The 22539-nt window shown below is 46.0% G+C and overlaps 1 protein-coding gene across 43 annotated transcripts in view; it reads right to left on the bottom strand.

Annotated features, from left to right (window-relative positions):
• Positions 1-22539, bottom strand: part of LOC106037988 (uncharacterized) — a 129658-nt gene that overhangs the window by 61982 nt on the left and 45137 nt on the right. For 30 of the 43 annotated variants that reach the window (XR_010826460.1, XR_010826462.1, XR_010826463.1 and 27 more), the window contains exon 1: positions 4290-4851. Coding sequence is in view for 22 of the 43 variants with exons in the window: in XM_066982459.1 (XP_066838560.1) it covers positions 4290-4336 (47 nt within the window). In the remaining 21 variants the exon portion in view is untranslated. Of the gene's footprint in view, positions 1-4289; positions 4852-8261; positions 8473-9786; positions 9995-13899; positions 14045-14185; positions 14300-16123; positions 22348-22539 lie in introns of those variants that run through there. The other 13 variants (XR_010826451.1, XR_010826457.1, XR_010826453.1 and 10 more) reach the window with 4 other exon arrangements.

Below are 22539 nucleotides of genomic sequence, written 5' to 3'. Positions count from 1 at the left end.
CATAGGTGACTGAGACAAGTCACCAGGCTGGAAGCCAAACTTATTTCACACACTAAATTTGCAATGAAAATTCTAATGAAGCCATCCCGACAAGCTAAAACAGTGCTGCTCTGGCCAGAGGTCTCCAGCCAGCTCCCTCTGAGGTAGATGCGGAAGCATTAACTTGCTGAAGGGTCACTCAGTGCACGGAGCACGTTACTGCTAAAGCTAACACTGCAAAAGTGTCACGACTGCCATGAAAACTTGGCAGTCCACATGAAAAAAAAAAATCACTTGCCATCCTTACTGTAATTGTGCTGAAGAAATTGCTTATTAAAGACATGTACCTGTCCCAATCAAGCAGAGAAGGACTTGCAAAGCTGTTCTATGAGCCTGAAACCCTGCGTGTACTAACCTCTCATCCTGTGTGAGAGAGCTGGTGTTAAATAGGGTCAGAACTACACTTGCTTTGGGGAGAAGAAAGGCTCACTTTGAAGACAAGCTGGTTACCCTGTTTTTCTTCCTACACCACAGCTTTCAGATTGCAGCTAGAACTTGAAGGGAGTTGTTCCCACAAGCTCTCCAGCCCAATGTCTCCACCCGAGAGGCTTGAGTAAATAGCAGAAGCTCTGGATATGAATCAGATGGAAAAGATTCAGCCCTCTCTGCTAGGTCTGAGTTCAAAGGCATCCATGGCTGAACAGCTAAATCAAGATCAGTATCTGCCTGTGAGGGCAGAATGGAGCATTCAGGAATAATGAACTGCTCACCCTTACGTGCTCCTTTCTAGATGTAGTGGAGCAGGTCAAAAGCGGAGTCCAGCTGAAGCAGTCCGTGCACATAACACTGAGGTTGGTGGGGAAGTCGGATTGTTTTCAGGCCGCCTTTCCTCTGTTTCTTTTCTGTTCTTCAGCTGCCTGCAGCTGAAGTCCAAACCTCCCCTCTCAGTATCAGGGCTCAGCCTCACTGCTGGAGGAAGACCACAGATGCTGCAGAACGTATCTGAGCAGAGCTCAGCGCAGGGCTCTCAGCTCCATGACAGACCTCCTCCTCCTCCTCCTCCTCCTCCTCCTCCTGCTCCGTGCTAGGACCAGAGCAGCCCGTCTGTCATCACGAGCAGCCTGCACGATTCGATTCATTGCCCGTGTGCACACGCCAGCCCTGAGTTTTGCTACATGACATCGTGCTCCAGGTTACATCTACACAGCGGCTGGCACCTGGGCAGGTACGCTCAAGTAAATATACCCATGTCATGGCACCACGAGCTTAGGCATAAACGGACAGAGTCAGGGACAAAGAGGATTTGAGAAGGGAAGGACGTGTCCATGGCCAACAAAGCAGCTTGGTGCCAGCGCTGGGCTGGGAACACAGGTGCCTCTGAAGGCCTCACGCTCAGCAAGAAACCTGCTCACCTGTGCCACCTCTGCAGCTCCTGGTAGCCATGTGTGAGCTCCCCTGTGCATGCAGACACAGCCCTGACTGCTCACCAGCACGGGTACCCCACTTGGGGTGCTGGAAAACAGCCGGAGCCCACAGCTAGGGTGTGCCTGTACCTCCCTCTGTGAAGCTGCCTGGTTTATTATCTGGAGAACAGCACACCTGGGAAGATGAGCCAAACAAGTACTAGATATAATCAGATACTTTCTGTCTTCAGCTGCCACCCATGTGCACACCTTCCCTACAAGCTGTGGAGTGAACCTGCTAACGATTCTATTAATAACGAGCCGTGTAAGTAGGTGAACTGGATGAACTTGTGTGAAAGCAAAACCCCAGAGGTAGATCAGTTGCTCTGTTCAAAGCAAGCAGATAACTATCCCAGGCTGCAGGCAACTCCCCCTTTCCCACCTCCTCCTTTGGGACATCTCCAGGCATGTCCAGGGTGGTGCAGCCTGGCAAACAGACACGGAGTCAGTCATGCACGCATTTAAAAAATAAAGGAATCACAAAGCCACCAGTGACCCTGGGAAACGCTGAGCACCAGGACGTCCGCTGAGGACTCTCCTTTGTATTCATCTTCAAGGTTCGTGACGCTGTCAAGGCACAAAAGTAAACCTGTTTGCTCCCCAGGGGGTTGTGTCCCCCTGCTTGTCACCTGCTATCTGCAGCCCCTCTCTGCCCGCAGGATCACAGCAGCTGGTACAGCACCGACTGCGGCATCACGCAGAGGGGACTGGCTTCAGCCAAGGACAGGGCAGCAGGGCTGGCGAGCAATGCCTAGGCCGCACGTAGCCTACTTGCAGGCAACGCCAGCCACTGAGCAAGAGAGGAGCACCGGAGCGCACTGCAGCGTGTCCACCGATCCCCAGGGCCCTTTCACTTCTGAGCAAAGCCTGAGTTTCGTGTCGGTGCAGCGAAGAGCCAGGGACAGACTTGAGCGTGGGTTTGTTAGTGGTGAGCATGGCAGCTCCCCTGGAGACCAAACCATTCAGCAGCCAGAAGAGGGCTGATGGGAGCCTCTCAGACAGGCGTTTTTGTACCCTTGACAAGAATTAAAACCTGCTGCCTTGGGGGTTATGTTAAAGGACCACAGTCTTAGCGTTATGGTGATCAGCAGGGCAATGCCAGGGGCAGGGCTGGCTGTGGAACCAGGAGGGCTGGCGAAGGACAGTCTGCTCAGCAAGACTTCAGGTAGCTTCAGCTCCCGGCATGCTTCTGAGATGCGTACGCTTTGCCTGACTCCCCTCCCTTCTTCAGACCTACGGACAGGACTCAGAGAGAGCTGAAGGGGGGGTGGGTGAATAAAAGATCTCTATGCAAAAGAACAGGCTGAGTTAACACTGATGTTAACACACGTTAAAAACGGACAAATGTTACATATGGTGTATATAAGTACTTTAACAACACAGCGCTATTAATAATGCCAGTGACAGTAACCCCTCCAAACTTAGGAGGATATTTTTCTTCCCAAGCAGGAGACAAAAACTGCCGCAGATGCTGGCTGCTGAGGCTGGGGCACTGAAACAGTAAGGACAAATGACGCATCACCAGAGATGCTGTTCTATTAAAAGGTGTTTCCACTCTTCAAATGGAGCTGTGTATTAAAATTCCAGATTCACCTGGTAATAAATTATGTTGTTTAAAGACAAATATTACACCTTTTGCAAACTCTGAAGGGAAAGGAAGTAAGGCTGGACAGGCAGACCCCTGCTGAGTGCTGCTCTGGCTCTCTGCCATTCCCTGACTGACAGCTGATAATTATCTTTGATTTAATGTCACTTAATGTTCTCTCCCCCACCCCAAGCACCTTGGTTATTCTCTTCCTGTACTGACATATGCTAGGAAAAGGAGGGTTTGTGAAGAAAAGGCAAAAACGAATATACTCCTTCAGCAAGCTACAGAGAAAACGCCGATTTTATTTACCTATGAAAAATGTTAAACATTCTGCCAGATAAGAAAACTATAATTTAAGCTTTAAACTTTAAAGAAGAGTGTAAAGCATAGGTAAATGCCTTAGATATAAATGAATGTAGGCAGGGTTTTTTTGTTTGGTTGGTTTTTTACTTGCAGACCAGCAGCACTGAGCATTCCTAACGCTCAGTTCTGGAATCTGGATGCCACCACACACAATGCAATAAATACTATTACTGCTGGTTAGTACACAAATACTGGGGTAACCAGACAGAAGAGAGCAAAATTCAGAGAAATGTAGCTTAAAAGTAAGTTCCTTTGCTTTGGAAACTCTCAAAGAGAGAGATTTCACCAAGAAAACTAATGTAAAGCCAGAGCTGCGTTTCCTTTGTGACAAATGGACAGACGAAGGCACCATTCCAGCACTGACGTAGTACTGAATGCACTGGGGAAAGAAAGCAGGAGAGACTTACACGGAGCCGTGCAGAGGGATCCCTTAATACTGCCATAAAACAAAGCATAATTTGATCTGTCCCTTGGTGCTCCAATCTCCCCCTCCTTTCCCAGACCCCAGCCTCAGCTAACAGCAGGCTCACTCGGGGACACGTCTGTGCTCCTGCGAGGAGGGTGCTGAGCTCTCGCTCTCCGTGAGGCTGAGCAGCATCAGTCCTCACACCCCTCCCATGGGTCAGTTGGTGACAGCACTTTCTCCACCTATAACCTCTTCAAATTTGTGTTTCTTCTCAGCACAGGGCTTAGCACTCCCCTCTTATCTGTACGCTAGGACATGAGAGCTTCTACCTCCTTAGCCAGTGTTCTCCTGATCTCAGCATTACACCGCAACTCTGTCTTCTTTTGCCAAAGTCCATGAAGTGCCACGGTGCCGTTCTACAGCCCATTTACCTCTTATGGTATTACAAAAAGTCTCCAGAAAAAAAAAAAAAAAAACAAAACTTTTGTACCTGTGCATCAAAGAAAGTGGAAGGCACGCCTGCTTCTTCCTTTGCATGAGGATCTGTGTTCGCTGATGGCATCTTTTATAAACACATCATGTATTCCACCTAAAGGTGCTGTGCGCTCAGAAAGAGCCAAATATATTAGCATTCTTCAACCATAACTTCTGAAGTCGGCATTTGACTATTTTTGCATTTCTTCCAGGTTGTAGTTAGACAACTCCTAATTCTATGGGGAGAGCAAAGACTATAAAATGCCAGAGCTTCACTCCGCTGAAATAACATTAGCGAAATATCAAGTCCTTTATGATGTCATGAGGGATTCCTTAATGTGACTATAGCCTCCTAATGACATCATAAAAAACAACTGCAACATCAGAAAACAGCCAAGGGTCATCAATCAGCCCATCCTCTCTCCTACTCACCAGGGGCAGCAGCCCAACTTGCTCCTATCTGCTTTTTACGATCGGTGCTGTCCGCTGAATAGCACACAGAGAAGAGACTAATAATCATACAAATATCAGGGAGAGCGGTCAATCATCACCTGAAATGTTCAGTACACCTGAGGGAAATTCGGGTGCCGCAGCCTGAAGAGTCTGCAAGTTTAGCATGTAGAAGAGACGACGTTACTGCCTTAGAGGTGACCCGGCGCTCTCCGGGCAACAGGCAACACCAGTTAGCAATGCAGTCATTTTTAAAATGTGCAGAGAACGGGACTAAAAATGAATTCTTTGGTTGCTCTCCTCATCCTCTAGCCCTCAGCAAAAGATTTTTCCGTGCTGCCCAGACACCCATCTGCACATCCTATGTTACAAAGACCGGGCTGAAAGAAGCCTTTGTGCTGTCGAACTGAAATGGGTGACAGTCCCATCGAGATGCAATGACTGCCAAATCCTCTGGCGAGAATGGGAACAGCCTTCCCCATTTGAAAATGCGATTCCTCAAAGCTAAAGCCTCATTATACTCTCTTAGGAGTACTTGGAAGTTTTCCAGGGTTGGGGTCCTCTTAAGGAGTTCCCCAGACTCTTAGAAAAAAAAAAGAAGCACCAGATACTGCGGTCTACTGTGGTCTCTAGATGTTTCACAGTCTCTCTTGGAAGGTATTTAAAATGGAGCTTCTGCCAGCAGTGCTGACCAAAGCAGAGGGTCCTTTTGCTGGATGAAAAGGGAAAGGATCTGGATCCTTACCTTGTCCTTCACATTTTTACAAATGTTCACGCAGCCTGCTCCTGAGCAGTGGGCTACATCCATCCCACCTAGCCATCCTGAGGCATGACTGCTGTTGAGAAATTTTAACTTTTCCAGGCTTGGATCCTAAGAGGTAGCCAAGAACAGGGGCACACTGTGCTAAGCACTGAGCAGAGCAACAGAGAGCGCTAGGTAATGAGGTACAAGAACTTCTGTACCTGGGGAGAAGTGTAAAATAGGCCAGCAGAACTAACAAGCTGGTGGAAACAAGCAGCATAATGCTGCCATAACTTAGGTAACGGAGGAAATTCAATGCAACATAAATAAATACGAAGGGCAGGAGGGGACTCCCAAGGAAAAGGGTAAGACGTGCTCAAGAGGAATGAAACTGAGGTGCAAAGACCTGCAAGGGAAGGAGGAAGAGGAATGACACAAAATTAACCAGCACAGGGCAGTAACAGTCCAACCTGCAGAAAATCTTTGGGATGACTGCAAGCCCTGGCTTGGCTTATGGTCTGCAGCCCCCCGCCTTGCTCTGCAGCTCCCCGCCTTGCTCTGCTCTGCAGTTTTCCAACAGGAGACAAGAGGGGAATGAGCCCTCTGTACATGCACGTGCAGCCTGGCCAGACCACATCTTCCCAGCTTCATCTGCTGGGGATCAACGGCACACAGAGCTCCCTTCTCTTATATGGGCTTCCGAGTCTTCTTCTATACAAAGCAGAATTGCAACTCCCAGAAAAAATGGTCAAGAAGTTTCTCATACTCTAAAAATCTGCCCAGACGATAACCTCACCCTATGGAAGCGTTCCTGAAGCATTAACGAGGAGTACCCATTACTGCAGTGCTCGCTGCACGGCAGGCTTCTCTCCTCTAATCTCCTAGGCGATCTGTGAGATAGAAGCAGATTCTAAGCCACCAGAACAAGGCTGACTTACTTCCCTTTCCAGCACTGCCAAAGATTCAAATGCTTCAAAAAGAGTACGGCATCACGATCCTCAAAGTCATTAACAACTGCGTTAAATTTTCAATTCAGCTAGCTCAGCCCCTTGGGCAACATTGTAGGGTACTATTTACTGCCTGCTTAGGGCCGCACTGATCATTTTCAACATCTCTCTGAAGCAATTCTGGATGAATTCTTTTCACGACATCGGTAAATTAGCAATACTTTCATACCGAGAATCTCTTCATGGGAGAGAGAAAGCAATACACTAGGCAAAGCAGAGAAGGGCCTTCCTGGCATCGCGCGGGGCACAAAAGATGTTACAAACTCCCTTGGATAAAAGCAGTACGTTATTTCACAATCAGTGAAACCACAACTATATCAAAGACTACTTTATCACTTACATTCCCAAATAATCAGAATAAGTTAAAAAATTTTCTGCACGCCTATTCTAGACAAAGTTATATAGTACAAATTAACCAGCTCAGGGGGCACTCCGCTGGTTGGAGCAGATCTCAGCCCACCTCTGTCTGCCGTAAGGGCATTCTTCAGTCCTCCTCTAAAACTTCATGTAAGGAGACAGACTCGGTGAGGGGCTGATGCAGGCTAATGCATGCACAGAACAAGGCTGTTTCAGAACGTGCACTGATCAGTCTGATGCTGTGACGCAAGCCAGACTGACCTTCTTAAATCCAAAGTATAAGCCAGCGGGAAATCAGCTCTTTTCAGACAGTGCCTGACCCCTCCGGACTCTGCCCATTTGGGCTTCCTTTTTATTTTCCAACATTCAGCAGTTGCTCATGCTGATACCCAGAATTTATTTTTTCTTTTCTGCACTACGTGGCTGCTATTTCCAGAAAAGGACGTGGAACAACTTCCGTTTCAGAAGGGAAAACCAAAATGTTATGCAGCTGTGTAAAACTGCTAAGTACCTCGTCAGTACTCGTAACAGAGAACACCAGCCTCAGAAGTCACAGAACCTCTTCTTCATCAATCCCCACATTTGGAAGCACTGGGAAAAGGAATTTGCTGCACCTCTGAAATTAGCTGAAGCTGGAGCTTGTCTCTTAGCTCAGCAGCCAGAGTGCCCTCGAGCTCTCTGCGACTGAGCCCTCTCAGAGGCACGCAGGGCAGAGCCATCACCAGCTCTGTGTTTCACCTGCTCCACTGAGCAGCTGCAGGGAGAAGTCTGTTTTCACAGATGAATTCTTATTAGAAGGTTGTGTTCTGACTTTATTTCAAGGTTCCTGCATCTCAACCCAGCCTTTGGAGGAGCACACAGCACCCTTCCCCTCTCCTTTGCGCATCCTTCAGTAGCTGCAGAGAGATCTTAGGGGCAAACGAGGCAACAGCCCAAAGACCAGCTCCTGTGGAGGTCAAGTCAATTAAATCAAGCAGAAATGAAAGTCATCCAATTACTGGGGGAGGGAGCAGCTCCTCCACTACCTTTTCCTGGGGCTCAGAAGAGCAGCTTGTATCATCTCCTTGCTCCTCGCAGAGCTCTGCTGCCTGCCGCCTGGTGAGCCCCGTCCATGCCGATTCCCCATGCCCAGCGCTCTCTGGGCCCGTCGTTTCTGCTCCCCCTTCAGCTAGCAAATAGCAGAACGCCCTCCCTTTCCACTTGGCTGTTTCTCAACATGAGGTACAACCAATTTGGATGTATTTTAAGCACTGTTCTCAGCAGAAGCTGCTCTCAGCAGAGCCAACTGAACGTGGGCTGAGCGCTGATCAGCCAAGCCCAAGGGTCTGGCTGACCCCTGGCCGCACACCGTGTCCCTGGATTTCTTTATGCCTTGCCATTAACGTTCTCTTAATTTCAGTCTTGTAGCACCAGTCGGCGACTGCCAACCCACCAAGCCTGAGGAGGTCGCACACTTCCAGTCCTGATGCTGCACAAACTCTCTTCCTCAGGGTTTCTTTCAGCTTCTTTCTTTTGTTCAAAGCAGCAGTCCTATGCTCAACGGTGCTCTCAGTTCCTTAATTTAGGGATACCAGAGCCCGTGCAGATCGCTTACAAGTCAGCATGGAGTACAGAGAAAAGGAGGGGGCAGTGCTGCTGGCATTCTGGATAAACAAGATATTCAATAATTTTAATCTCAGTGTAACTCTGCTATTTCCAGATTACATAATCCCACTCTTGCAAGAGGGTTATTTAAGCAGACTGTCACATTAAATGAATGCATTTGCTGCATATGTTAATTGCAGTAGAAAGCTGTTAAGCAAATCAGCTTGTTGCACCAAAACGTTATTCTTTTAGCAGGTCTGTTCCTTTCATGGATCTCCAACTCCCAGGCCATGCTCCTTCAGAATGCACATTTCAGTTTGAGGCACAGAAATGTGCTCACTGAACTGATCAATTTTTTTATCATGTTGACTCTCGGTTAAATTTTAAGGCATGCTGTGCCACAGAAGTCAATTCTTTTTAACAGGTTTATTCTACAGCAAGATTTCAATGGAAATATTTGAAACCATACACGGAAGAGGGCTAACAAAAATGTATTTTCTTAACAGATATAAGTATTAATAAATTGTGCAGCTTTTTGTCTGGCACATCCCACTCTCATACTAGCCACTTACTCAGTTCTTTTTATCACTTACTTCAGAGTCTATTTCTGTGAAAAAGCAGCTGTGTTACAACCTTAGCAATCTAAGCATTGCTAATAGTTACTATTTGTTATGTAATAATAACCCCTTAGCTGCATGCTTTTCTTAAAAAAATTTGGGGTTTGGATCACATATTTTTGATTCAGTGAAAAGAAGAGTACATGTATACAGGGAAGTAATGCTGGTATCGTGGTGCTTCTAAAATTTGCACGTTTAGGTTTCCTTAGGCTAGTGAAGGAGGCTGAAATAAAGGAGCACCCTAAGCACATCTGAGTATACACAATCTTCCGACACTCAGTCCCCAAGTCTGCTCTTTATTTTGTGAGATCTAGGAACAGCTGGTTCATTTCACATGCAAGATAGGAGCATCAGTGGTGGAAATAGCGAGCAGATTGTAAATGGACTGGTTTTAAAATGGTCATTGGCCTCTCTTCCTCCAGAGAGGTACAGAATATCAGCTTTTCATGTGCAAAGCTAAACACTGATTAACAATTCCAGTCATGAATGTCCCAGCCAAGAGCCAGTCCAGGGTAGCTGAGGGCACTTTTCAAGGGGAAAAGGAAGTTTCTCTATTAATCTCTGACTTTTTAAAAAGGACAAATCTGATCTTTGGAAGCCTAAATTTGCACATTCTAACTTATGCCCAAAGTTTAAAAATAAAGCAGAAATGTGTCCAAAGGCATATTCCTGAGATTCTTCATGGGATCAGAAAAAAGCCACAGATGTACGTGCACCATGCATCAAGACACATAAGAAACGACATGGCATTCTTACCTGCGATAGCTTCCAAAGCTTTCTCCGTCTATATTTACGAAGTTTTGTTCCATCTGTCATCCCAGCAAAATTATGTTATTTCTGTTTTTGGGAAACTTCTGCATCCATATCATTTCACTTGCTTATCAGTATCTCAGTCACACCTGTGCAGTGCTGTCAACCATGTCCTGAAGGCACAGGAGAGCCTGAGGTATTCCTGCAATTAGAACTTGCAAAAATAAAAAACAAAAAATGTACTGATAAAATCCCAAACTGACTTTGTTCCCCCCGAGAGCAGCCAGGAAGACCCCTCCAACAGAAACCACCCCACTGACGCCAGCAGACCTGGTCTCAGGGAGATCAACCAGGTCAAGGTCACGTAATTACTTCTCAGAGCAGAAACACATTGCAGAGAGCATTTGCAAGCAGTTTTATTTCTCCTTTTGACCACCTCCACATACTGTCAACGTCCATCTGCACGTCAGGTAAAAGTCAAGTTAAACTGCATAAAAAGAAATTAAGCAAAGCGAGCTCCTTCTACAAGCAACCTGCAGGAAAGTGTTTCCTTGAAGTCCCTCTAAGCGAACCATGACAAAATACAGAGCCTTACGATCTGCAGAGCTCTGTGCTTGATAGCCATACGCTGCTGAAGTCCTACACACATAAAACGGAAGCATTAAAAAAAAAAAAACAGCTACAGGGAGTGCTGGAGCCACGATCTGGGGAGTAAAAGTGGGCTAAACTGGCAAGTGAGGAAAACAGAGACTCGGGAAGGTGTACGAGTTTCAGAAATCCAGCAAGGCCTCTCAGCAGGGCAGCTCCGTGTAGGCAACATGTATGCTATCAGCCAAAGCACAAAATGAACCACGACTCAGCTCCGTCAAGTGAGTCTCTCTGTAGCTGATCTTATCTCAGCGTGAAGTCTTCCTCCTACAGCAAACTTGGCTCACCAGACAGCTAATCCCACTAACCGAGGATGAGAAGGACTGGGAGATTCTTATCCACGATGAGCACCATCTACCTCGGGCTACAGAGCTTCACTGAAGTTCATCTTCTCACAGCTCCGTCTGGCCTCTGCACCAAAATCACGGGGCAGCTTCGCTGCCCTGGCGCCCTGCGGCATTACCTCCAGCAACCCGATCAGACTTCAGTTTGCTCTGAGTGGGGGCCTAAACCAAACGCTTCCAGAGGTCCCTTCCAAGCTGAATTAACCTGTTTTTCTGTGATTCTAAGGTAGCCAAACAGGTGCTCCATAAAAAGGGACAGACCACGTTGTGATGCCACGTCCCTACTCGAGGGACAGTTTCCTTGTGAGCCAAGCTAACTGTCACCTTCAATCCAAAGAGATCTGGTCATTAATGTAATTTAATAATTTAACCGATGCAATTAGACATCTGACTGACACGTGATCCCTTCAGAACCACCTTCTGCTCCGCGAGTATGCTGTCTCCTCCACACAGCCCCACAGCTGCGATCACATTGAGCATCAAGTGAGGACAGAATTTAATTGCAAAACCTCCCTGGTGTGCCTCGGGCCATGCGCTTGGACACGTGCTGAGGCCCCGTCCCGCGCCGCCGACCACAGCACTGGCAGGGCACCATCGTCGCGCATAACACCGGGTCTGCTTCTGAGCCACGTGGAGCTCCAGTTCAACAGAGACAGACCTGCTGCAGCCAGGGGTGTGGGGCACTGAGCTTCGTCAGGCTCGGCAAACTTCGTGGGGGAGTCTCCCCGGGCACCCTTCTCTCGGTCTTTCCTCAGCTGCGTTGAACATTATTTCAAACGCAGAACTTAAAAGTGAAAAATGCCAGGCAAGCTCCGTGAAATAGGTTTCAGGAAGTTCTCCGTCCCATCCCACCTTCACCTTACCCTGTGTTTCTAAATCCATTCTGAACTCATTGTCAGATGTCTGGTGGGACTGCTCTCGATGCTGTGTGGAGAGCCTGGCCAGTCACATTTCTGTGTAAAACCTTTCACTTCACACAACAATTCCCACAAAATAGTTTTTTGAGGTCTTTCTTGCGCTAGTTTTATTGTGTACATAAAACTCAGAGTTAATGATACCTGGTCTGTGGCTCTCCTCTTTACAAGGCCCAGTGACTCAGATCTCAGCCAGACGGTGCAGGAACTTTTGCTCATGCTCCAGACCCGGGGCGATACCCGCAGTTAGCGCAGCAGACTCCGCACCGTGCTGAGCTGACCTCACGCCTCAGGTACCACCTCCTCCAGGGAGCAGGAGGGGCACATGTGTTAGCAGCAGGAGGACCTGACAGCAATGTTGTACGCATTCAATGATGGAGTTTGGCTGGTTCTTTTTTTCCAGACTTTGGACTCATCATTGCAGCTGTAGCTCATCATGAGCACACCTCAAGTGCATCTCCTACCTTAGTGCTATCGGAAAGGAATCCAGCTCACGTACACCGCGACCACCTCTAGATGAATGCCAAGACAGAGCTGCAGACAGCCAGATCTCACCCAAAAGCTCACTGCTGATCCCAGCCGAAACCCTAAAGCTGCTGTGCCGTCAGAGACCAACAGGTTTTTTGCATAAATTGCCAACGTGGGTTTGAACGCTGCTAGGGCCTGTCCTCTGACAGCACTTTTTGAAACGTGGATCAGCCAAAAATGCTTCCACAGCTACAACCGCTGTACTGCCGGGGTACTGCACGACGTGCAGCTGTGGCCATTACGGTGAGCAGCTGGCCACCTGGAGCCTTCCCATCGCATAATGTCCACCTTCCTGGTCAGAAAAAGCATCAATTACAGGTTGGAACGACTCATTACTGCTCCCTAAGTAGAAGGAAACTCAGAAGAACCTTTCCACAATTCAAGGAAATAAAATCCCTCTGCCATTACTACGGTTTATTGGAGTTCCTAAGACAAAGAGATGCCTGAAAAGGATAAAAGGACACGAACAAGGAGCAAAGCATATCCAGAAGAGAAGAGAAAACAGTGTTAAAATGTGGGAGAGTAACCGGATAGAATTCCTGGTGAGAAATACATTTTTATTTATAGGAATAGTATGTTGCAAAATCTTCCTCATTCTTGAGAGCTTGCTTCCAGAGCAGCACATGGGAAGCTGAGGATCATTAAAAGTTTCTGCCCACAACGGGGCATCTCCTGTTGAGGTGCAAAATATAAATTGGTCTGCGACAGTAGGAGAGGCAGCAGGAAACGAAATACCCACCACTGGGTGTTTGGTATTCATGTGAGTCGTGCCACCCCCATCTGTCCTTGACTTGTACCATCTTTTTAGGGTTTTTCCTCTGACTTCTCATTAGGTTAAACTGTTATTTGCGTTCAGAATCAAAGAAGGAAAACCGAACGATAGGAACAGAAATTATTTTATGTTACTCTGCATATGTAGGACTGCAGAGGGTGCCAAGTCCGAGCAGAATCGAGAAGCTGGACTGCAAATCCCCCCGAGATCCTACTCGCAAGGCTTCTGCTCTACCTACAAGCAAAAAGCACAATCCTCCACTGCACCAGAGATCAGAGAAACACAGCTGTATGTGGTTAGACAGGATTTAAGGTCTACAAGTATATGTTAGACAAATATGTATTTCAGGGAATTTTTCTCTCTGCTGCCACAAAAGGTTATTGCTGACAGCTGTGTATGAGAAATTATAGTGTGTGTAGCAATCTTAAGGACACCACATGAAATTGCATTACAGCTGTGATGGCAAAAAAAAAAAAAGTGACTATTTTTCTGATGGAGCCTATTACACAGGACTTCAAGTCGTGTTAAAAAATACTGTCAGTCTCGGATTTTCCTACTGCTTCAACTGGCAAAAATCTAGCCAAACTGAAAGAACGAAGATGACAACTGCAGCAATCCTGAAAGCCTGTTCTCAGAGGGAAAGTTGCATGCTCTCCTAATGCCTACTCACATGCCCTAAACCCTTAGTTCAGCTTCTGCAGTAAGCAAAGCAAACGGGACATGTGATTACTTCTGGTTTCCTTGCTTTTTAGTAAGTGAGCCTCTCGTGTGACTTGTTGACAGAAGTGAATGATACGATCAAGAGGTAACACTCCCTCCACCTCAACTGGGAACGTCTTATTGTTTGGGAAATTCATTACATTAGGAAGAAAAGTGTGTACTGTGGGTCAGGAGATGGATTGTACTCAGATACCTGTGCTTTGTTTCCAAACAAACAGATTCTCTCCATGCTGTTGAACGTCACTTGAGCTTCAGGTGTCCCAGTTTCCCACTCTTTGCTCACTGTCGAGCTCTCACTTCAGGCAAACACAGCACCCACTTGCCTTTGCCTCGAGGCACTAGTGTAATATAAAATAAATATTAATAACAATTAAGAGTGCTTGGACATGCAAGGTTAACTGTGGCCTGCCTCTGGCTGTCATGAATATGAACTTTGCAAATTTGTCCACAGAAACTAGAGTTATGTAAAGCTGCCATACCCAACACGCAGTTAGCGAAGACACGCAGCCCGGGCAGCAGCAACGGCATCGCTCTTCCAGACTTGCATCCCCTGTGCCAGCTTCGCAAGGTGATTCCTCTTCACGCGCTTTGTTCTGTATGTTAAAAAAAAGGCAAACACTACAGTATAAAAGCTACCGGGAACGTCTCTGTCGACGTATCAGTTTATGTCAAACTAAAAACTCTGAATTCGTGCCAAAAATAAAGTCAAATGCCTTAATGGAGGTATTCATAATCTGTGAATAAAAGTAAAAGCTAATGCCATTTTGCCTTTTATTGGTGTCAGTAATCAGCATTCTCTATATGCAGATGGCAAAAACCTGATAAGCCTTTATGTGATTATTAGTGAATCTAGATCGGATATGGGCATCTTATTCAAAGGAGTCTATAAAATTGTTGATACTGTCTGCCCTTTTCTCCTTATAAACATTTGTCAATTCACTCCCCATCTGCTGTTCTGTGTATACACATGCCCAGGCTAATGTTAGCTGAGGCTGCAATATAGCTATGTTAAATAATTTTATCTGATTTGTTGGATGATGGTATTTCTAATGGAAAACAACATGGTAATTTCAGAATGTTACTGATTAGATGAAAATGATATTGCATCAAAGTTACTTCCTTAATTTATTCTGAAAAAAACAAGAAGGATTTCTCTATTAAGATGCTTAATTAAAATCTATCTCTCTCCATACAAAATCTATACTTCAGGTCCTGCATGTCATGTCTGAAAAGAACAAAGGCTGATTAGCATCTTTTACACTCTGCTTTTCTTTATGTCACTTATACATTCATTACAGCAATTCCAGCCAGGTTTGGAAGGTCTGAGAGAAAGGGCGCTATTGTACGGACTGGCTGAGCAAAGGCAGAAGAACAAAAGAATGCAGCTGAGCTTTTTAGGCTTCCAGAGAAAATAGGGGGAGTGGTTGGAGTCCAGATGGGCCTGGGGGTGGGGTACGGTGGGGAGATTTTAGGGCAGCAAACAGTTACTCCTTCCAGGGAATCCGAGAGGAACACAATGCATAAATAACATCACAGGAACTGAGGCTGAACTCCAGCTGCTCCGTCGCTCTCACAGATTTTCAGGATTCCCTCCTAAACTTAAAAGTGAAATAGGAAGAAGGCGACCTGGGCATCAGCAGTACGGCACACACAGACGTGCATGCACGGAGATGCACACAGGCACACGCTCTTGCGAAAGGGTAGTAAGAACTGCAAGAGCAAAAATGAAATTCCAGCTCTTTCAGTGAAGGAATGAATTACACGTTGCTGACTTGCAAAAAAAAAAAGCCTTCCTCGCCTTTAGTGCCTCTTTCTTTAACATGTTACGTACAGAGAACTCTGAGATCTCTGAGTACGGGAACTTTCCATCTTTCCTGCTCCTGAAAACTGAAGTTTGCATCAGCCCAAATATCTACTTTATGGGAGGTGTTTGCACCTTTCAGCTGCAAACCAAGATGATGTTGGTTTGAAATAGAAAAGGCATATATTATAAGATCCTTAAAATATTGTTTTATACCATACCCTAAACAAGACAATGAAGTCCTAGCAATTCTATATGTGTTATTTGCATCTGTGGAAAGGAAAATAATGAGGTAGTTAGCTGCATGTTGGGCAGAACATCTGGTGAAAACCCGACACTCGCTCTCACAGAAGACCTAGTTCTGTTTTTGTTCTCTATGGCTGCAGTGGGAAAAGCCTTTTGCAACCACTGCCATTTTCAGTGCCACACAATGAGACTCACCATCAGCTCCTCTCCGCTGCTACACCTCCGCTGAGGCTGAGACCTAACGGCTGGCCCTGGGAGCAGCACCCGTGAAGCCCCACTCCCTGTACTAACCCCTACCAACTCTCCCAGCAGGATGCCTCTCACAAGCCCCAGGACATCACGAGACGTCAGAGTACCCCGGTCTCCCTACCTGAGAAGCGTGTCTGCCAGCTCCCCAGCAGGAAATTTAGGGAGGATTTGGAGGAGAGCTAAAGGATGTGCATTCTGCTTGCCTGCCTGGGGTCCATTGGCTTTCTCTCCTCAAGGCTGCTTCCAGCATTCCTGGGATCTCATGCAGAAGCCAGGAGAACAGAAACCTTTTATCTTGTGTTGCACATGAGCACTGAAACACCGTCAAGGCACGGTGGGCCCAGGGTTGCCATCTTCATTCGAGCTGGAGACAGACTGTTTTCCTTTCCTCTCCGCCTGAACAAAAACCCAAGCCAATCACTTTCCTCTGCTCTCCCCATCAAGAAGAGATAAGAGGAGTGTGAGAAATAGCAGCATAACACCGTGCCCCTTGCAGTGCCCATTCTCTTTAGGTTTACCACTGTAAATGTGCCCCCTCAGCTGCCCTGAGACGCAGGGCTCAGCTCAGGCACAGCGCTGGATGCTGTCCCAAAGGCGCTTAGACAGCTGGAGAAGACCCAAAGATGAGAAGCAAAGAGGGGGATTAGCTTTCGCTAATTCGTGTCAGTGTCATTTAGACCCAGAACTGCCATTAGCAGCCAAGCTATTCATAAACACAGCCAATCTCCTTTTAGTAGCTTTCCAAAGGAGCTGAAAACACGCTTGGTATCCAAGTCTGGGTGCAACACAGATTGTCCCCAGCCTCCATCAACTCGATTAAGCAACAGCATCAGACAACAGACTTCAATTCCCTTTTTAGATCCAACTAAAATAAACACACGAGACGTTTCATTTAAAGTGTTACCTTGTGTTCTTCTCACTTAGCACTCGGGAGACGTGTGAAGAACAGCCGAGCAGGCTGCAGAGCTGTGCAGGTCCCAGGCTGTGCAGGGCACGGATCCTGCTCTGCTCCCCGCCACGCCGAGGGGAGCGGGGCCAGGAGCTGCCGGGGAGCAGGCAGGTGAGAACGGCCAGCACAGGCCACCAGGCTGTTAAATGGAGGAGGACAGGGTTTGGGTGCAGACAACTGTGGCGACGAGAACAAAACAGATGGCCGGAGGAGCAGCAGATGAAAGACACAAAGAGATGGTTTTTGGAGGACCGCTCCCCTGGAATGCCTGTTTTGAGACAAAACTAATATGCAGGAGAGCCCCGCGTACACATGAATGTGTAGGACCACCCAGCCTCACCCCTGGAAAGTGTATTCTCCAAGGTCTCCTATCCTCAATATACTTACACTTAAAAAAACACACATGGAGAAGCCAAACAGTCTGTGGCATGGAGTGCATTTGCTCATGTCTCCTACATTTTTCTGTTATACATAAAATAAAACTTTACCACAATACAATGAGCTGCCAAGTGCTGACATCTCCACAACTACAGGCATGCTGGACAGAGTTCCCTGTTTCAGAGACTACAGATTAAGTAGGAAATACACTAATGAGACAGGAAACTTATAAATAGGAGACCATTATACCAAACTATTCAACCTGCTCCTGATGGCTCATTGTCCCACGCAACGCAGATTGTCTGCTTAAAGTGGTCTACATCATGCTGCTCTATGATTTCCTCTGAACGCTGCCTGGGAATCCTTCCACAAAGACCCCTTTGTTCGGAAGCACCTACAAAAACAACTTATCATTCTGGATTTTGCTAAACAATTTGGGTTTGGGAGTTAGAGGTTTTTTGCTTGTTTATTTTTGATCCTAGCCTTTATTAAGCCTCAGAGCTGTGATAGGCTCAGCCTTCTCAGGAGAGATTGGCAACCAGCCCTAAATTGTGTTAGGCAAGATATTTTTTCTGAAATAAGCTAGAAATCGTCAGTTATTTGGACACTGAGGATAATGCCAGCTTTGTCAAATCATCGGAGAGGTGTGCGGTTGCTTGGGGTTCCTTCTGGATGCATAAAGTGATTAGTGGCTTTGGCAGATATCATTTTGTCTGTCTTTTGCCCTCGTCTGATCATCAGCTCTTCCATCTTGCCCTTGCTTATCAGTTTCTCCTTCACGTAATATTTGTGTTTCTCATCCATCAGCTCACTGCTCATAGTCCAGCTGAAGTTACCACCGTTACTTCCAGAGAGGCGCCTTCGTTTCAGCCTCACTCCCGAAGTCATTCCATCCCATGCTAAAACAACACAGGTGCCGAAACCTGCTGACTTTTTATCATTTTGCCCCAAACAAGAAAACGTACAAAAAGACGGGGAATTGCTCACTTATGTAAGCATCACAACATTACAACCCGCTTTCATGTTTTCTGCACTTAAAAAAAGTGTTAGTCTTGCTGGTAAATTTGCTTCCTCTGCTGAGGAGACTCTTTAGCTACCTTGTGTGCACACGGGCTGTTAGGCACTCAAACACGGTATTTAGTCCTGTGCTACCAGCTAGATGTCACGTCTACACCTGCTCTTGGGGCAATCACTGTCATCCAAGCAGCCTCTCTCCTGCTCTTTTGCACTAAAAAAAAATATTCCTACAACACCCAGCACCCATTGGGTTCCCAGGTCTCACTGTAAAGGTGTGGAACAAATGTCTGCAGGGCTGTCTGCATGGCGGTGAGGAGGTATCCGTGAGCTGGAATTTAAAGTAAGCACCTAGAATGCTCCAGCATCCATCTCCTCTGTCGTATTTCCTTTATGTAGACATGTCTCTTTTCAAAAAACTCTTACTACTGAAACATGGCGATGTCTACTTGCTGAATGCTGAGGTTTCTGCTTGCTGTGCTGTTCTAAAGCAGCTGATCAGTCCGAGAAAACCAGGGGCACAAACCCAAGTGCAGGTGCCCATCCCTGACCGTGGTAATTAAGTGGTGTGGACATTTGTACTACCCACGGAGCTCAAGAAAGAATACAAGAAACAGGAATCGGCAACCCAGCTCTTCTGTGGGTGAACATACAGCAAAGGGTTTTCTTTTGACATCAACCAGAATTTCAGGTATTGAATAACTGCAATTATAGCAGCAGTAACATGTACGTAACTTGCAGTTGTATTCATACTGCAAGCACTACACTTGATAAAATAAAGTCATGAGACATTAAGCTGTATACTACACTCAGAATATTCCATGCAATGTCTATCACAGGTGCACATGCCTATAGATACATAAATACAACACCAGAACATAACCGCCAGTAACTGTGCTGTGGGCATTCACAAGCAGCCACACAGGTTCCAACACCTCCCCCGAACCCTCCCACTCTCTGAAGGTAACCGCGTCTAACAGGCTGCGTTACGGACCTCACTTCATTACAGACCTCACTTCATTACAGACCTCACTTCATTACAGACCGCACTGCATTACAGACTGCACTCCGACACAAACTGACTTCGGTGGGGATTACAGCGACGTTAACATGGTTGCTGTAGTCTAACGACCTGCAGTCTCTAAAGGTATGACGGGCACAGCACGTGATGTATCACTCCTGTTCTCTGAAAGTTAAGGTACCCTGACAAGAAAAAAACTTTGACAGTAACACAGTGTCAGCACAAAGACAGGTGAGTCCTTGCTCACATTCCTGGCCTTCACAGCGCAACCCCAATACCACATAACTCAGAACACAAAGCAAGGGAAGGAAAGAAGCCACCAGAGAAGGCAAGGAGGCAGTCATGGTACTGTTAGGGCCACTCTGCCCCTTCTACTTCTCTAAGACTGGCATCTTCACAAGGAGCCTGACTCTCAGATCTCGCACTTGTCTAATTCGAAATCAGGAAAAGTGTGGCCAACAGACACAGTGGTGACAGGCTGTTGAGTATTTTTTTTCCTCATCACTGAAGGGTTCCCTGCTGGTTGTAATCAAGATCCATAAACTCCCAGTGTAAGTCAGTGTGAAAGCTGAGATCTTAGCCTCATTTACTGCTGCTAAATTCAACCAGACGTACACACTCGCTTGTGTTCCGATCCGCTGTGCAAGCCTAAGAACGATGCCCAAGTCACTTGGTTACCTTTCCAGCAGCACGATGCTGTGAAACAAGGCAGGAACTCGAACCCAAGAGACACATAAAAATCAGGCTGGACAAAGCTCTGCACTGAACATACAGTGAAGAAAGATCCTGAACTGGTCTCTAGGGATTAAGCAGAATCACTTAACAGATCTCTTTTGTCTCAACTTACATGACGAAACTTTCAGTTAGCACTTGAGCAAGGTATGACAACAGTCAGAACCTTCCCCTGACAACCACGTACTCTAAAATTCAAGGAATTCACACAGCAATGTATATGTCCTTTCATTTGCCTTTAAAAAAAGTAGAGTGAAAACAAAAGTAAATGTGTTCAAATTTAAATAAATGTAACACTAAGTTTATCTGAACCTACACTCCCTCACAGACAATAAATTAGCTTAGCTTACCTTACAGATATTAATTTAGTTCAGTTAGGGGACAGCTAATATTGTTGCACTGCATTTTTTTTTACACAAACACATGTAAAGATCAGAACATCTCCTGTTGTCCAATAACTCACTGCTCAGTTAATTGGTTTGTGGTTAGCAAAGTAGCTGTTTCTCAGTGGGGACTAACTGCATACCAGCTATGAACTTGAAGTAAAGCCAATTATCAGCTAGCAGTAAAGAAACAATCTGTAAAACACCCCAAAGAATGCAAATCTTCATTGTCAGCTGCTGAACGGAAATGCACAAATAGAAAGACCTGCCCTAAAATCAGCTATGATACAGGAGCAAGCGAAGTTAAACTCACACACACACCGCGTCTAAAAACAGGGCTGGAAGTCAAACAGACTGCCCTAGCTGTAAGCGGTCCTAACACCCTGCTTTTTACACGCAACACAATTCAGAACAAAAAAAGAGTGGAAGACATTAAGGCAGCAGGCGAAGTTTTCTCATATAGAGAAGAAAAATATGTAAAAATCTAGCCTTCCCTCCTCCTCCCAGCAGTAACAGTACACCGAGGAGACAGCCCTCCGAATATTTTCTCTCTCATCACCAACAGGATGCCCTGCTGGGTGTAATCAAGATCCACGAACTCGGGGCTTCAGCCAGTGTGAATGCTGCGCTCCCAGGACTGCCGTGCGTAGTGATCCTCATCTCAGAGCTACGCTTGGCATTCCACGCCAAGGCACTGCTTGTCACTCTGGGCTATTGATTCCTATTTCTAGTTTCATTTTTTCGGTTTTATTTACTTCACATTGGTATAAAGTAGTGAAGCCTTCACCTCAGCTTAAGCCATTTATGTTTCAGTAAATACGGAGTGGGTGACTTAAAGCTGCAAGGCGAAAGTGTTGCACAACCAAGGACTGAGAAAAGTACTCTTGTACCTCACAGCTTTCGTTTGTCCTTATCCTCGACTGCCAGAAATTAAGCTTGTTGGATAGAATTCCGTAGCATCTGAACACCTTTTTTTTTTGTTATAAGCAATCAAGCTGAAATTTTCATGTTATTTGACAATATTTTACCTGATAGTGCACAGTTGCTTTCTTGGAAAATTCAAGTTTCCTTCTTTATTTGCCACGTACATATCACGGTGGTAATTCCTCTTCTGTATATCAATGATTTTCTTTTACACATTTGTTGTTCATACGTTATGTATATCAAAATGTCATTAAATGCCAGGGCAGGAGCAACAAGATAGCTGTATGTACTTACTCTGTGTGATTAATACTGAATGTAATCTTGCTCGTAATATACTTGTGTAATAATTTTACCTGTAAGTTATTACTAATGGTCTGAATATTTTCACTTCAAATTACCCTGAAGATGTCATAGCACTTGCTTACTTCTATTATAAGTCTTTCTATCTGTCATCATTTGTCAGTGGTGTCGAGGCCAGAAAATATTTGTCCATATAAAGAAAATTCCACTTATAACAGTAAATGCTTCTGAAGCTGAAATGGTGCATGCAGTATGCTAACTTGGAGACCTCCAAATGTGGGACTCTCTCTGAAATTAGTGCCTGCTTCTTGGTGTGGAGGCATCAGACGTGAGTTTGGAACAAGAGCAAGAATAACATTCACAGTAAGTGCTGTATGTGAGCAACTAAACTACCAAGGCGACCAATTGCACTCACTCCCACGACAAAGCACTCACCGTACCCAGTGCAAGGAGCGCCGCAGCCTTTCCGCCACGCTGGGACTGCAGAGAGCTCCTCCAGATCCCCTCCTGGCTCATCTCCTCCCAGCTTCACACCAGCAGAGCTGCTCTCTTGATGGTTCTTTTTCACACGCACAGAGTAAGCTTGCCGAGGAAGGCACCATGTTTTCTTCTTTGCTTATGCACAATTTAGCATAATCTGGGTTCTGAGGGAATTAAAAGAAATAAAAATTTGCCTTAGTTTGCAAGGGACAGTCCTTTCCATAATACAATATTCCACAGCAGTGCTTTTGGGAAATACCCTTAAGTTTTCATTTTTCTGCTTTTGCATTTCCGGCTGTCCGTAGTCAGATACATCCCCTCTTCAGATATATTAAGGCTGGTGACTCTTGCTGCCT

This window comes from Anser cygnoides, chromosome 24 (genome assembly GCF_040182565.1).
Source record: "Anser cygnoides isolate HZ-2024a breed goose chromosome 24, Taihu_goose_T2T_genome, whole genome shotgun sequence".
Lineage (NCBI taxonomy): Eukaryota > Metazoa > Chordata > Aves > Anseriformes > Anatidae > Anser > Anser cygnoides.
Note: the sequence above shows the minus strand (reverse complement) of the source record. Positions and strands in the feature narration are given on the sequence as shown.